Below are 18,098 nucleotides of genomic sequence, written 5' to 3' on the forward strand. Positions count from 1 at the left end.
ACCGAACCCGAATCGAACTCGAACCCTACTTGTGACCGAACCAAACCGAACCCGAACTCTGGGCATGACTGAACCGAACCGATTCGATCCCGAACTTTGCTCATGGCCGAACCGAACCAAACCCGAACTTTAAAATTGCCGATTACGAATCGAACCGAACGAACCTTTCTAATGTTACCCAAAAATCATTCGGCTGAAAATTATTGTTCTACCAATGATGGAGGTTGGTGCCTGCATTATCGACGGTCTAAATATTACAAATGACCAAATGTATGTATGGTTAAATATAAATTAATTTTATAATTTTTGGTACTCGTTGGAATAGCCAGTTTTTTTTTGCAATCATTGTCAAGTCAGCTGGATCATGTGAAGTCTCTTCTTGCTGATGCAAAGCAGTTTGACCAGTGGTGCTAAAACAGTGGCCCGCGGGCCAAAAGTGGCCCTTTGCGCTATTTTTTTGGCCCTTATCACTTTCAAAAAAATCTATGGTAAGTGGCCCTCAGGTGGTCCTATACATCTTTAAAATTTGCATTCAATATCAAACAAAAAAATTTAGCACAAACAGCTTTCCATGGTTTGTTTTCTATGCTGTTTTCTATTATATATATATATATATATATATATATATATATATGCAGTTTCCAGCTCATCTTTAATTTCGTTTTTTCGTGAATTTTTTTAATTTTGTTTTTTGTCTGCTTTACGCTAAAAAGAATTAAAAGGAAGCGGCCTGCAAACAAAATAGGCAAAATTTTTAAAAAAAATGAGAGGTTTTTTAAAATTTTTAAATGTTTTAAATTTAGAATTAGATGATTGATTGGTTGATAGGTAGATCTAGATGTGTCCTAAAACTGCCTGGACCTGGATTAGTCCTAAAACTGTCGGTATTGAGGGTGGTTCCTATTTAGGAAAGGAACGTACAGATCATTTTCACTTCTTTTAGATCACTTTTGATACTGCCCATAATGTTGAAGGAATCCGTAGAAAAGTCAATGTACACCTGTTGATGAGCTCTGGGGAAGCGTCTAACCTGCATTATTATGTGGAAAAATGAACGTTAAAAAAGATTAAAAAAGTAGAGTTAGTTATTAGAGTGACGAACTTTGATGACATTTAATGGTTTGAAAATGCATAAATATAGCATTGTAGCTGGAGTACCAACTGTAAATTGTTATATAAAAGTATAAAACCGTTTTTAATTTCACTTTATTTTTTAAGGAGTAATATTTTTTATTGATATATATATTTATCTATTTATATTCAACATTTAATCACATTTTATTTTGCTGATGATTCGATTCTGTGAATATAGGTTAGACAAATTGTCAAAAAGAGTTCAACGATTATACAGTAAATAATACTCCAGAAGATGGGAAATGTTTATTTTCTGCAATTGCAGACCAGATTAGTATTCCCATATCCAATGCTTCTGCTGTAAGAAAAGATCTTGTTGATCATATTCGAAGTCAGTTTTTTGGTATGATTTTAATATTTTAAATCAATGTAATGAATAGTATAATAAAAGTTGATGCTGAAAAGAAATAATTATGATGTCTCACAGTAAATTTTTATAAATGAAGGTTGAATCGGAAGAAAATATTAAAATAATTTTTTCTGAATATGGAAGTTTGGCAGTGGTGTGTAGTTATTAACTACAAATAGTTAACTACTAGTTAATAACTACTTTCTAGTAGTTAAGCTGTAGTTAATAACTATTTTTTTCAAAGTAGTTATTAACTAGTAGTTAACACTTTTTTTTAGTAGTTAATAACTACAGTAGTTAACTATTTTACATAACTACTTATAATAATAAGCTAATATTTGATCGCCTCTATTTGTGTGCATGCATTGTTGTGTTACTGTTGAAAACAGATATGGTCATCTAATATGCATTTGCATATCACATGCTGGATAACAAATGGTTGTATACAACAATGAGCAAAACATATATACAATATATCATATATATTTATATATATAACATATTGTATATGAACACATATAATAGACATTTTACATAATATACATACATATTATATACACCTATTGCATTATGTAGTTGTCTGCGGGGATACAAGGTTAAGACAACTTAATCATGGATGTCCATGACCTAATGTATCATTAATTCATCATATTAATCCCATGGGTTGTATTGTATCATATATCTATTGGTTGTTGATAAACAAATGCTGGTTGAATGTCCATGTGTGTGCGAGCGTTGCATACGATAATAACAAGGATAAAAATATTATCCTAGTCTTTATTCATTTATGATCTTTTGCGTGTAGCTTAGCAGCATAATTCAATTTCCGTTTCTTTTTGGTGTTGAAGTTAGTGAGTGTTTGTGGTTGACATTTTGAACAATTTTTAGAACTCCAAATAAGATATGAACACCCAAGTTGTTAAATCGTGTTTTGTTGATGTGCTGTTAAAAAAAGATAATGACAGAAACTTTCACATGCAACAAAAGAATTTCAGGCAATGTCTCTAATTCATCCAACTTCTTAAAGCATTTTATATAATTTTTGTAGATGAATAATTTTGTTTTTTGGGCAAACTACTGAACGTCCCATCCCACAATCATTGCTATGCTGTCACTCTAGGTGGCGCCACAGGGCCTTAAATTTAAAAAAGCACGAGTCTATGTTACTAAGTGTCACTATCAATGCAAACAACAACAGGGTGGATAAGAGTTAGGGTCATATTTAGAGGGTATTTATAGGGTGAGAATCTGTCTCACAGGAAAAATTTAATCAAGGAATAGCAGAGATGATACTCGAAGATATGGAACCTGTAGCTATGATAGAAAGAAAAGGTTTCAACAGATTTTGTTCAAAGTTTTTACCATTACATAAAGTTCCAACTCGCAGATGTATAAATCAAAACATAGATGACATATATAATAATAGTAAAAGGCAACTCATCGAAAGTTTAAAAAATGTTAAATGGATGTCAGCAACAGCGGATATATGGTCATCCTACAAGAGATCATTCATTGGCATAACATTACACTACGTATGTTCACAAACGTTGCAGATGGAATCTGCAGTTTTAGCTTGTCGTAGACTAAAAGGATCTCATACTGTAGAACTCATTGCAAAGAAATTAAATGAAATTTTTGATGAATTTGAAATTACAAAAAAATTGTTAAACGTTGTCGCGGACAATGCAACAAATTTTGTGAAAGCCTTCTCATTAGTTGTTGATAAAAAATCTATAGATGAAGACTGTGAAGAGGATGATGCAGAAGATGCACCTAATCGTGACAGCGATTTATTAGGAGAGAACATAGCAGATATAATACAGAATGTGCAAGAAAACATGGATGACTCAGATGAGGTGTTTCTCTTACCTCCTCACAAACGATGTGATAATCACACGTTAAATCTAGTTGCAAGTGTTGATGCTTTGGCAGCAAGAGACAACCAACAATACAAGCGACTCTATGATAGAGCTATAGCAAAAGTTGTGTCATTATCAAATTCTGTTCATCGGAGTGTTAAAAATGCTGAAATTGTGCAGAACATAACTGGCTCAACATTTATTAAATCAAATGTTACAAGATGGTGCTCCGAATTTTATTCAATTGAAAGAGTTGTTGACATAGGTTTTATGAATGTTTGTCAATGCCAAAAGGAGTTGGTATCAATAAAAAACTTCTGTCATCTACAGATACACTTGTCAAACCACTCTCACAGGCACTTGCTGATGGTATAAAAAAACGTTTTGGTAAAGTTTTAGAAGACGAAGAATACATATTAGCATCAGCATTAATTCCTCAATTCAAACTGAATTTTTTAAATGATGATAAAAAGAAGTTATTAATTAGGGAAAAATTATTGACGTACATAAAAGATGTCGAAAAAGAAATTGGAAAACCAGGTGATAATAATTTTTATTTTACTATATTGGTTTTCATTTATTTTGTTTATTTTATAAATTGAATTTTTTTGTAAAATTGTTTTACATTTCTATCCCATACAGATCAAGCACAAAATCCCATATTAGCGACCTCCAAAGACACAACTCCTGAATGCAATAATCTATATGACTATATTGAGGAAAACAGTGAAAGTTCTTGCAAATTAGCTGAACAACTCAACAATTATTTATCTAGTCAGGCAAAAAATGTTGAACATTTATTTTGCTATCCAGCAGTGTGTGCAGCATTTTAAAAATAAATTCGACATTACCAAGCTCAGCTGCTGTTGAAAGGCTATTCAGTGTTGCCGGACAAATTTTTACTAATAAATGCTGCAAGTTGTCTGATGAACACCTAGACAAAATTATTTTTTCGAGAGATTATCTCAGAAAGTTATTAATTTGACATATAATTTTTATGAATAAAACCTTTCAAATAAAAGTTAGTTTGTCTTCAAATTTATCAGTTAACTACTGCAAAAATTAATAATTTGGTATCGAAAGGTTGTAAACACCAGTTTCTTTTTAAATGGCAATGTTTGGAAAGTAGTTAACTACTAGTTAACTACTAGGTGGTAGTTAAAGAGTAGTTACTAACTACTGTTGTGCAAAGTAGTTGAAAAGTAGTTACTAACTAGATTTTTTCAAAGTAGTTAACTATAGTAGTTAACTACATTTTTTAAGTAGTTAGCACAACAATGAAGTTTAGAAAATTATTTGACCATGATGAGTAAAGATGATACTTGGGGTGATGGAATCATAATTGAAGCAGCAGCAAGCTACTTTAAACGACCAGTGAATGTAAAAAAAAGTTTTGATGCTAAACCTATGAATTTAGGTTACACAGAAATAAATTCTGGAGAAAAAAAATCACTATGTGAGTCTTTTCATAAATGAATCACTTCAAATAACTGAAGATACAAATGAAAACAGTAGTTCTATTAAAATTAGTAATGAAACGAGGTGTTCTGGAAAGAATAAAGTGGAAGGTTCAAAGACGATTGGTCAGAACAATATTTTTGCATTTTTGTAAATATAATTGTATGTGTGATATGTTCCACAGCCATAGCAAAGGTTAAAGAGTATAATGTTAGAAGACATTTTACAACATCACACAAAGATTGGAATAAAAAATTTCCTATTAATTCAAAAATTAGAGAGAATAAATTGAGAGAATGTATTAAAAACTTAGGGCATCAGCAAGAGGAATTTTTTGGTTGTGCTATTTTTTCAGTTGAGTAGCATCGATGGGTTTTTTACTATTGAATTTTAAGCGGTGTGCGCTAGTGTATGTGTGCACTTTTTATTGTAGCTAATCGCACAACGTAGTTCATCATTAGGTTAGATGAAAGCGGTGCTATTGGTTCTCCATGCATTAAGCCTGAACCAATGATTACAGTTTATAATTTTCCCATTCATACCAATATATCTTTATATATGTGTGTGCGCGTGCGAGTATGTATGTACGTACGTATGTATGTTTGTAAATAAATAAATTTGCCAAGCCTTTTTGCAAAAACGTTGAAGATAATTATGTATTCCAACATGTTATCTTGTGAAGCATTTTTTAAATTTTTGTTACCAAATAATTTAAAAATAGTGTTTGAGAATAATTACCGCTGAAAACTAGAGACCGACCGAAATTCGGTTTCGGTTTCGGCGCCGAAACTGCCAATTTTTCTAGTTATATTTCATGTTTCGGCCGTTTTTCGGTTTCGGCCGAAACTAAATCATATTTGCCGAAAAAAACCGAAAATATTTTTTTTTCAAAAATACTTGAGTAAATTACATGAAAGTGATAAATGTCTTCTAAGGAAAACTGAACTACAAGTGGATTATTGCTGAAAATGTTTGATATTCTTAAATAACTATATAAAACTACATCATTTATATATTACCACCTATGTATATATATATATATATATATATATATATATATTACTTAAAATTGCAAAGATTTGCATATAGACAAAGAAAAGCTTTCAATATCATCATACAACATAACGCAATTATAAATCATCACACTCATATATATAAGTGCATATAAATGTATATATAATCCTTATTGTATTGGGTGGTCTATATATATATGTATATATATATATATGGCTCTAAAATTTACAAAGTTTATCTTTATTGAAATTTGACCATGCCTGATAAACACATCAACATAATTTATGCAGAGATGGACTTAAGCTCGACTCAATTTTTCATAGTTCAGCGCTATTTATATACACATACACACAAGATATAATTTATAAATTCTCACCATATATATATATTTATTTATTTATATATATTATATATATATATATACGCACAAGTATAATAAGAATAACATTTCATTGTCTATAAAAAAAATTTTAAACTTCTTTGTTAAATTAATTCTGAAATCGAGTAAACAATAATTTGAATAATTAAACAAAAGTCGTTGAAATGTCGTTAAATCCAATATGGAAGTATTTTACAAAGATCCAGTCTGACAAAAGCAAAGCACGTTGCAATGAATGTGACAAGTTATACTCTTTAGGAAGTACACTGCCGAAGAACCAGACTGTTTGTGGTTTGAAAAATCATCTTGAAAAGTATCACAAAGGTCTGTTTTCAAAGTTTCTTTTAAATATTGAAGAAAAAAATAGTTTTTTGAGGGAAGCCAAAAAACCGAAATTAGATGAATCTCATTCAAAACATTCAGATGTTTCAATTCAACCAACAATTTCGGATTTTCAAGAAAATCGCAGAATCTGGCCAGACAATCATCAATCTACTCAAAGAATCGATAAATGTATTATGGATTTGATTATTGTTGATATGCTACCATATTCAACTGTAGAAGGTGAGGCATTTAAACGATTGAATTTTGCTGATCCAACTGACTTTCACCGGTACCATTTAAAAACTGAAAAATATTTTCGGACCACATTGATGCCTGCAACATACAACAAAGTTTACGATCATGTTAAACAACTTTTAAAAAAAGCAGAATGGATCAGTTTTACAACAGATGGATGGACAAATCCAACAAAAACTTGCTCACTGCTTAGTTTCACTGCTCATTTGATACGTGAATGTTCTCGAGAAAAAATTGTATTAAATGCTATGGTTTTAGAAGAAAATCATACCGGAGCTTATCTGGCGTCAAAATTAAATGAAGCAATCACTAATTGGGATATTAAAGATAAGATACATCTAGGTGTTCGTGATAATGCATCCAACATGGTCAGATCAATGTGTATTGCCGGAATAAAAGATTTTGCATGCTTTTCTCATAATTTGCAACTTGTTGTGAAAGATGCCATTTTTATCCAATCTTCCGTTGAAACTGTTTTAAAAAAATCTAGAAAAATTGTTTGCCATTTTAAGCACAGCGAACAAGCCTGTCGACATCTTTCTCAAATTCAAAAATCAACTGATGTTCCACAACATTCACTGATTCAAGATGTCGAAACGCGATGGAACAGCTCATATTTAATGTTATCTAGGTTGAATGAGCAACAAAAAGCAATAAACTTATATTCAGTTGAATATGGAAACATTGAATCTTTGTCAAAAGAAGAATGGAAACTTATAGAACGTTTGGGTATTGTTTTGAAACCATTTTATGATGCAACAATTGAAATATGTCACGATAATGCTTGCATTTCAATAGTCATCCCAATTATTTTCATGTTGAAAACAAAATTGGAGACAACTTCGGAAGATCGTGGATTAATTCAAATGAAGGCAGCTCTCCGAGATTCAATAGATAGACGGTTGGCATTTGTTAAAAGAACCCCTGAAATTCTTGCTGCAACTTTGCTTGATCCACGCTTTAAGGATATGTATTTTGACGAGTTTGAAAAAGAAGAGGCCAAAAATGAAGTTTTAAGATTTATAAAGCCAAAGTTTGTTGAACTGAATGAAAGTAGCAACCAGTCCAAAGAAATAATCAAGGTTCATGAAAATGTTTCTAAAAGTTCAGCTTCATTATCTTTATGGGATAGCCACGATAAAGTGAGCCTAGCTAAACAAAATGACGTTGATGTTGATACAGATATCCCTGATCATGAGCGTCAAATGCAATCGTATCTCAAAGAACCTCGAATAAATAGAACAGCTAACATTTTTGCCTATTGGCATTGCAGCCAATTTCCTTGCCTTGAACCTGCTGCTCGAAAGTACTTATCCGCACCTCCAACAAGTGTTGCAAGCGAACAGCTATTCAGCTCTGCAGGACAAATCTACGCAGATCGTCGTAGCAATCTTCTTGGAGAAAACGTTGAGAAGCTTTTATTTCTTGCATACAATATACGTATATTTGGATTTAAATATTAAACCAAAACAGTCACTTTCAAACAATATTTCAGATTCATTGTATTTTGTTTTTTTTCTTGCATTGAATAAACATTTGTGTCCGCTATTATTTTTATAACACTTGCTATATTTATTTTTGATTTCATTGAAAAAAATGTTTTGAAGTAACTGTCTAAATTTTTAAAGTAAAAAGTTATATAAATGATGTTCTATTAAAATTTTCAATATTCGGTTTCGGCCGAAAATATTTTTTTAGTTTCGGTTTTTTTCGGTTTCGGCCGAAACCTATTTTTTAGATTCGGCCTTATTTCGGTTTCGGCCGAAACTGAAATTTCAATTTCGGCTTTGTTTCGGTTTCGGCCGAAAGAAAAAAAACAGTTTCGGTCGGTCTCTACTGAAAACATTCGATCTATGGCCAGGCTTACCTTTTTTTAAAAAAAGAAAATACGCTCAATCGTGGTCGTAATTTTTATGATTTTTGGAAAAAGAACTTAGAAACAACTGCTTGAATTGAACAAATCAAGTAAAAATTCATTCATTGATGCGTGCGTAAATCAGTAAGATGTGGAAGTTGAAGCTGCCTGATAAGACAACTGAACCTTCTACGACAGTAACTGTTACCGAGCGTAGGAGTGTGGTGAATGATTTTTCTGCGATGACTTCTGACTGAGTGGCGGTGTTGTGTAAAACATTTGGTGATAAGTACTACATTAATTCACAATGTACGAGCATTTGTTTTTTTGACCGAGGTGAAGACAACAAGTTGTTATTCAATGTTACGGATGAAGTGAAGTACCAATGGATAAACAATGTTGTGATAAACTATGAGTGTGATAAACAAGAGGCTAAAGATGGAAACTGAAGAAGTGCAACAAACATTAATACTTTTTGACCCAAATATATTTCCGTTTGCTAGATCAGAAAGATCAGGTTACGAATGTTGTATCTTTGATTACGTAAACTTTTACATAAAAGTGATGGGGATTTTTTAATAAATTCAACAAATGTTTTTAGAAACCATTTCCTGTTAAATTTATTGTTTCCTGTTTGCAATCCATGTGTGTTGAATATTGAAATAATAATATATGTATATTGCTAACTTGACTAACTTGCACGTGTATGCTTTTCGCTTTTTGTCGACTAACGTGTCTTCTAATATTTCAATTAACGTTTCTTTAATAAACAATTATATTAAAAACAAACAAATGACGTTTTAGCTAAAGCTAGATCTGAGTCATTGAGTGTTGACGATGAGGATAAAGATGACGTTTTTAATGTAATAATTGTTGAACCGCACATTCCTAATCTAGGCATGTGACGAATTCCTATATATAGCTTCAAAACAAAGACAACAGCCCTTCTTCTAGCGACATTTTACGATCGAACTTCTCTTTGTCTAATAGCATTGCCGAACACGTTTTCATTTATTTTGCATTACGTAAATACGTTATAAACATTCTTACTTGTTGTTTCTTATATCTAAAGAAATTCGCAACAAATTGGTGACCCCGAATGCAATGGCTTGCAAAACCACGACAAAGAGAACAGCGACGAGAGCCCCAGCTAAACACATTCAGCACGGCGAACCCCAAAGCGTGGTTCACATCTTTCGAAAATGTGCTCAAGGGCCGAGGGTTCTCAAAAGAAGATGAAGGGTACCCCACGTTGGTTGAAAGATGTGGAGACGGAATTGGCGTCGGCACAAACTTACACCTCACTGAAGCGCGTATTAACGCAGAGATATTCGGTTTCAGACGAAGAAAATTTGCGCACGTTGCTCCGAGGCGTGGCCATGGAAGACAGAACGCCATCACAACTATTGAGGCACATGCAAAGCCTGTGGAGGGCAAACAATAGAGACGAAAGCATTTTGAAACAATTGTGGTTGGACCAGCTACCATCCGCAATACAAATGCATCTAGCAGTCTCAACCGACGAGACGCTACAAAGGTTAGCGACCATAGCTGACCGAATGCATCAAATATCCAATCGAAATGGTTCTACCACCATAACATACAACGTAAGCTAAGAAAAGAACTACTTGTTTCAGATAGTGATAGATTTATACAACATGTTAGTGATCCGTTATGCATCGTTTTATATTCATACAAACAGGTTGAAGTTGCTAAACGAAACAAAAAAAGAACGTATTTTTTTTAGTCCTTGTGATATGAAGCAGCCATCCTTTCCACACGATGTATTTATGTGCACGCGCAAGCACCGCATCATATACGCTGAGTATATGATAGCCATTGAGATGTTTGACTCAGCGCGCATTTGAAACACTGAGCCATCTCGCCGGCCAACATGCGAAAACTTACGTCGTCTACCCATTTACCAACCTCGAAAAAATGGACGGCTGGGATGACCGGGGATTGACTACCCGGATGAATCTGTAGAAACAGCAGAATTCGAACCCGGGTCGTGGAAGTGGTAGACGGACACGCTAACCACTCGGCCACGAGACCCCCAGTATTGCCAGGTTTGTATTAACATTCGAGAGGATCGGTGATAAGAAGGACCAGCTCAAAGCAGACGAGAATTTTTTATTACTCTGGTGTTATTTCAGTAGATAATAGAATAATTCCAATGATCGACTGCGTCTCAGAAAATTGAAAGAATGGCCATTGTATTCGAATGTTGTAACCGATTTTTCTATGGCACTTATTGAGGCTGTTTTGAAAGGTTTATCATGATGGAAATTTTGACGTATTTGCAATATGCAATGAAATGGGCAACCAGTGACGTCTTTCCTATTGAAATTGTACAAGTGAAATTGTGTTGTTGTCATTTTGTTAAAATGGTAAACAGAGAGACGCTTAAACACACTAAATGTAAGAGTACTCAAATTTTTTGGATCACTGCAATTTGCTACAAAGTCACTATTACATGTTTAGATTAACAAATATTGTTATTGAAAATATTTCAAAAGTTGAAGCGACGATACGATTACAAGCGTCGATGACAATGAGGAAGTAGAAAAGAAAATTTATTTTTTGATGACGACGGGCGTTACGAAAATCTGTATCAAAAAAGTTGTTTTTACAAACATTTTGCAAAATATTACGACGATTTCAAAAATGACTTGGACGATTCAGATAAATACGATGTAAACCCAGTTTTTAGCAAATCGTTCGGCGAGACTTTTTTGTGCGAATATCTCCCTTACTTGCCACTATGGTGCAGTTATTCGAATCCAGATCAAACTAGATTATCTAATGCACTTGTTGAAAACAATTTTAGGTACGTCAAAACTATCCTGCTTGAAGGTAAAACAAACGTTAAAGCTGGTAGATTTTTTGATTTAGAAAAAAGAGAGTAACGAGTATATGCAAAAAAACAGTTAAAAGTGCAAAACATTTTTGAAGAAAAGTGGGGTAAAAGAAAACTAAAAAAAGATTTTTTTTTTAGTGGACGCTTGTTACCTTCCAAAATTAAACAAATTATGAGCAATGACGTGGTTCCTAATATTGGTGAAGTGAAGGTTGTTGAAAATATGTAATTAAATTCAAAAGACAATGTGATTCTACCACTAAACTTAAACAAAACTGTTACTACTTTTTCAAACAAACAAATTATATGAAAAAATTTAAAAAATCTACTTGTCTTGTGTCTTGCTTTTATTAAAACATAACTCAAAAAAATGGATGTGTTTGTGTTCGAACTGGTTCAACAAATTGAAGAATTTAAAGCCAAGGTTGACCAATGGCATGAAACAACGAAGAACGCAATACAACATGGACCCGCGAATCCGCTTAACTACAAAAATGCATTAATGAAAAACTTACCTGCACCTACGCATTCCTCCCATACCAGACCACCCCAACAACATCTACTCCTAACCTACAACACGTCGGGCAAACTACAACAACTATTTTTCCTCGAGGCTTCTCCACGACACATCAAAACGCACCCTACAACGCCCTTCTGCCGTCGGGCCATGGAACGACAAGAATGCCACTTCTGCCGAATCTACCAACCCAATAATACAGCTCCATCACCCAGGGACTCAATTCAAATACAGGTCACTACACCCCATCATCTCAGGCGACAACCGCAAAAAAAGCAACAATACGAAAAGTAACACTAAACGCAACCCAAACAACAACAACAATAACAACACCAAAACCGTACATCATCATCATCGAATGGACAACAACAAATTTCAACAACCGCTAAACTCATTTACAAAAAAACACAAATTACCCACCACATCAACAACTGGAAAGAGGATAAGGCGAAGGTCCTCAAAACAACAATCAACAACCTGAAAGACAACATCAACCCACTCAACAAGAACGACACATTCAACCAAGCAATAACAAAAATACTCGACAACACGTATGAAACCATCAAAAACACGATCATCAATCATCTCAACAACGAACTTTCCAGCTACAACACCATACACTACAAAAACATGGACTTAATAGACGACACAAAACCAATCGAAGATCACATCAGGTTCCTCCAGAAGAAAAAAATTTTCATAACCACAGAAACAATATAGATGACATCATAAAAAACGAAATCGAAATAATCAAAGCCGTCATCTCTAACAACAACGACAACAGCAACAACAATACAAAAAACAACAGAGGTGGACATGGGTTGGGTTGAAATTTTCAAATTTTATTATAAATAATTTCTGTATTTTTTTTATTCTTAAACGAACATTTTAACTAGTTAATAATCGGTGTACTTTATATCGCTGTAATATTATTGTATCTTTGGTCTATCGTTTCCACTTTCTTTTTGTGATTATTGAGTTGAGCAAAAGTTAACTTCTTTCCGATCGAGAAAATTAGTTTTATTTACAAGTATGGCAGAATCCGAAAAAATTCAGCGTCATTTGAGAGGTTTGTGTGATTTAAATTTGCTAAGTTTGCGAAAGTAAAAAATCTAATAAATTTCACATTAACATTTTTACATTTTTTATGTTTTAATTCCTTTAAAGATTTAATTATTTTTCATAATTTCAAATCTCTTCAGTCTTTACATTTACACTTTACAGATATCAGAATTTTTTCCCAATTGCTCATTTTACTTATTTACCTGATATTCATGTTTCATTTTCTTTCTTTTTTCTACCTAGAAAAGGTTTATTTTTCAAATTTTAGTTGGGCGCTGTTGAAGTTTAGAAATCACATTCATTAGATAAATTTAATTGATTGATTGAACATACTTAAGTATTTAAATATATATTCTTTCCAGAAAAAACAGGGTGGTATAAATTAAAAGCACCCACAAATTTAAAATCAGAAATCTGGCAGAAATTTCGCATGGTTTTTCAAAAAAAGGAAAATGATGAAAGCGAAATTCCTGTGAATTACTATTGTGCTTGTATTAAGTGCAATAAGGTATATCAGTTTAAAGATTCATCAGGTAAAAACTTTGGCACTAAAAATCAGCAAGAACATATTAAACATTGTGCTGTAGTCTTGCTAAAGTCACAGTTGAAAATCCAGCAATGCTTGAAACGAAAAATTCAACTGTCCCCTCAAGAATTAACGATGTTGAAGCATAGGCAGATCTTTTTCTGTGTTGATGGTTACCACTCATACAAATCTGTTGAAAATAAAGGGCTTCTCAATTTGATGCAGAGCTGTGTTGAGTTAGGTGCCAAATATGGAAAGTTTGATGTTTCTGACGTTGTTGTGGGAAGAAAAACCGTGAGTCGTGATGCAACATCGTAAACAACTTTCGTAAACAGTCATACCTAGATGTGCACTGCTCCTGGATTGATCGGTACTTTACAAATCACCATGCAGCACTTGCCGTTCGTCACTTCGGAACCTCTTCACACACTGCACAAAATGTATACACTGTCATGAGCAACATCCTTAGTGAATATGAAATACCAATTGATAAAGTCCCATTCACTACTGATCACGACTCAAATATCGTTGCTGCATTGAAGTGTGGGGTTCGAGTTGACTGCATGTGTCATCGCTTGCACACTGTCCTAACGTGTGCTTGGAATGATACTAGACGGCAAGAGCCAGAGGCTGCATCATATGAAACTGCAGTTAGTGAACTATGCCGCTTTGCAAAGCAGTCAGTTGGCATTCAAGAGTGTTAAGTTTTATGTTTTATATTAAAACATTATGATTTATAATATAAATTAATTTTTCTTTGGACCAAATGTTCTTTGCTTTGTATGTAACTTCACTTTTTCCTTTTCTGTTGATCCGGTTGATAATAAACAAGTCGAGAACGTTGCTTAGTTTGTTTCTCTTCTTTTAATGTCTTTCAATAGTATATCAATTAATTAAACGATCTACGTAACAAGAAATTTAACAGGTTATGAGGCCCAGATATCGTTTTTCTTAATTAATTGATTTGACGAAGAAAATATCAGAAGATTCCTTTGTGTTTGTGAAAAATGAAGTGAAGAAAAAACACGTGCTTCTTCATTCTCTAAAATTCGATATTTTGCTTCCAATTAAAAGGTCAAATTGAAAGACAAGGAAGAAATGGATTCAAAGCTTCAAATAAAACAGTTAAGTTGCGCAGCCGATTGGCCCATTTGGAAACGTCGTGTTCGAGATTTCATGGACTACCATGAGGGCGCACTTGATGTGATTGATGGGAAGTTGTCGCAGCCGATTGGCCCATTTGGAAACGTCGTGTTCGAGATTTCATGGACTACCATGAGGGCGCAATTGATGTGATTGATGGGAAGTTGTCGAAACCAGAATTACTAGAAAACCAAACAGCAACAGGCAACAGATTTTAAAAATAAATCAGATCTGTTTAGAAAGGCAAACAGTTATGCCAAATCAGTAATTGCAAATGCAGTCACAGAAGATACATACCAAAAGATAATGGACAAGAACACAGCGTTTGAAGTTTGGGAGGAATTAAAAAGAAATTTTGAAGCGTCAACTAAGGACCAACTGTTCCAAGTTTGTAGCAATTTTTTCGATTTCAGTTAGGTAGCGGATGTAGATGTATCCGGCCAAATTGCAAGATTGAAGACTTTATGGAACAAATTAAACAGTGGGCTTCAGGCATCGGGAGAAAATAAACTACCAGAGCTGCTATTAGTATGCAAAGCGATGCAGATTCTCCCAAATAGTTTCCAATACTTCAAATAAGTTGGCTAATGCTAGGTGAAGAAAAGCAGTCGATAGATGATTTAATCACTCATCTCTGTGCTTTCGAAAGAGAGATAAAGACTTTCGACACAATCGATAAATCATCAAGGCAGAACGCATTAGTTGTAAATGTTGAAAAGCCAAGTTTCAACAAATCAAGAGATTTCACTAAAAAAACAAAACCAGTTGGTAACTGCAAATTAAGTAAAAGTAAAATGTAAGTATAAGTAGAAAGAATTACTCTAAAATTAAGTATAAGTATAAGTAAAAAGAATTCCAAAACTAAAAGTAAAACTTGAGTAAAATGATTTTTGTGTAAGTAAAACTAAAGTTTAAGTAGAATGAATTTTGCAAGTTAAATATCACTGGTAGAAAGTAGGTCAGTGATGGAAGACCTTCTAAAAATTCCAAAAATGTTTCCTCGACACCAAGAAAAGCATATGATGAAACATCAAATGTAGTTTTGTGCACGTCAGCCAGTAATCAAACACTGAGAGATAATAAGAAATCACTAGTTGCTATGGAATCAAGTATTTTTGCAATTGATGAGTCAGCGTACACTGGTGAATGGTTTTTTGACAATGGTGCAACGTGTCATCTAACTTTCCGAAGAGACATATTTCAAAGTTTTGAAATCTCAACCGAGTAAATTATATGTTGCAAATGGTGATACTGTAGAAGCTTTTGGAAAAGGAATTATTCATCTTCAAGAGAAAGCGAAAAATTAATGGCAAACTGTTAAACTTACAGATGTCTTGTATGTGCCAAAAGTAAAAAGAAATTTGTTCTCAGTACTTGCAACTCAAGATAAGAACAGAAATAGCTCTTTTGTTTCAACCTCAAGAAGTTGTCATCTACTTATTGACAATATGATAAGTGTTGTTGGAATAAGAAACAACAATGGGGGTTTGTTCAAACTTGTTGCAAAAATTGTTAGACCGCTAAATTCTGAAGTCGAAGTTAACTTTGTCAACGATCAAGATGCATTGCAATTATACTATGAACGAATGGGACATCAGAATAAGAAACATGTTAAAATGGTCATGAAACGTGAACTAAACATCGATATACCTGTAGACAGTGAATTATGTGAAGGATGTGTCTATGGAAAGTTACATCGATTGAAATTTGGAACTCGGAGACCAGGAGAATTAATTCACACAGATGTATGTGGTCTTTTTTGCTTCTCATTTCAAAATTACAGATACTTTGTTTTGTTCAAAGATGATTTCACAGGCTACAGATTTGCTTACTTTGTTAAACAAAAATCAGATGTACCAGAAAGACTAAGACAAATGCTTGCAGAGTCAAGATCAGCTGGTCTTAAAGTCTCAGAAGTATTAAGTGACAATGGAGGTGAATTTATCAAAGAAGTCAGATCAATTTTGCAAAAAGGAGTTAGACAACGCCTAACTATGCCTTATACACCTCAGCAGAATGGATGCAGTGAGCGTGATAATCGAACGCTAGTTGAAGCAGCAAGAGCCATGAGACTGGCTCATGAAGAACTGCCTCAGGCCCTTTGTCTGAATTAATTAATACTGCTGCTTACATACTCAACCGAACTGGACCATCTTCTGTAGAAGGAAAATCACCGTATGAAGTGTGGTTTAACAAAAAACCTAAGATAACACATCTACGAATCATTGGTAGCAAAGCCTATGTTCATAACAAGCGGAAGATACAAGCGCTCGATCGACGAAACGGAACCAGACACACCACCTACAACAACGAACAACACCGACATAACACCTCACTCTGATCCATCAACCACCGACGTCAACCCCAACATCAGCTCCCTCTTAAATCAAGACGATGATAATCTACTCTACGAATTTGACATGAACTCTATCATCAGCAACACCCCACCGTACAGCAAGGAAATCAACAAAACATTCAACTTAAACGGAAACAATCTATCATCATCACTACAACCCAACAGCAAACTAACAAAACACATCATGGAACTTTTACGCCAACCCCAAAAAAACTAACAATGTTATACACGCAGAGTTGAAAAGCAAAAGAACAAACACCATCCACAACAGCAACAACAACGAACGCATCAACACATCCGACACAAAACCAATCACGACAACAAACTCAACAACCGAACGATGACACAGCATATACACGACTACAACTCCCAAAACAACTAAACAAGGCACAACAACAAAAACGAACACTAAACAACATCCTCACTAATATCAACCTCTTCAGAGCAACACTCACAGAAGAACAAACCAACATCCTCAACCACGGACTAGGTTTCGTTCCGAGCAACAATATCATACACAAACACAGAATCGAAGACAGCATCAACAAGATCATTCGCGACCTGAAGATAAGAAATTTTGCAAACACCCACCAGCTCAACAACCACCACGACGTATTTCTCAACACACTAAACAAACATATCAAATCCACATGGACACCACACAACAACATACTATCCCACAGATGCATCACCAAAATCGAGGAAATCACAAAAAAATACATCACAAAAAACTTCACGAATAACAACACATTAATCAACAACACAAAAAAACACATCAGCAAAAAACAACACCTACATCTAAAAATTCTGATCAACAATGAAAACATTATCATCCGCAGAGCTGATAAAGGATCAGTTTTCGTAATCCTCGATAAAAATAACTACATTCGGGAAGCGGAAGTACAACTCTCTGACGTAAAATTTTATAAAAAATCAACACACATGCTTGTTGCCTTCCAAAATTAAACAAATTATGAGAAATGACGTGGTTCCTAATATTAGTGAAA

The 18,098-nt window shown here is 33.9% G+C and overlaps 3 protein-coding genes across 3 annotated transcripts; all 3 read left to right on the forward strand.

Moving 5' to 3' along the window:
* Positions 1-838: 838 nt before the first annotated feature.
* Positions 839-4,175, forward strand: HELRODRAFT_180925 (hypothetical protein; the record flags this gene model as incomplete). The annotated part of the gene is made up of 4 exons (XM_009030216.1): positions 839-917; positions 1,334-1,465; positions 3,673-3,882; positions 3,985-4,175. 4 exons carry the CDS (start codon positions 839-841, stop codon positions 4,173-4,175), a joined length of 612 nt encoding a protein of 203 aa, XP_009028464.1.
* A 3,868-nt stretch (positions 4,176-8,043) lies between these two features.
* Positions 8,044-8,229, forward strand: HELRODRAFT_153203 (hypothetical protein; the record flags this gene model as incomplete). Its single annotated transcript, XM_009030217.1, has 1 exon — positions 8,044-8,229. A coding segment is annotated over one exon (186 nt), but the record flags the coding sequence as incomplete, so codon positions are not given.
* A 3,628-nt stretch (positions 8,230-11,857) lies between these two features.
* Positions 11,858-12,834, forward strand: HELRODRAFT_180927 (hypothetical protein; the record flags this gene model as incomplete). The annotated part of the gene is made up of 3 exons (XM_009030218.1): positions 11,858-12,238; positions 12,446-12,555; positions 12,714-12,834. 3 exons carry the CDS (start codon positions 11,858-11,860, stop codon positions 12,832-12,834), a joined length of 612 nt encoding a protein of 203 aa, XP_009028466.1.
* Between the last annotated feature and the right edge of the window lie 5,264 nt (positions 12,835-18,098).

Source organism: Helobdella robusta (assembly GCF_000326865.2).
Source record: "Helobdella robusta unplaced genomic scaffold HELROscaffold_66, whole genome shotgun sequence".
Taxonomy (NCBI): domain Eukaryota; kingdom Metazoa; phylum Annelida; class Clitellata; order Rhynchobdellida; family Glossiphoniidae; genus Helobdella; species Helobdella robusta.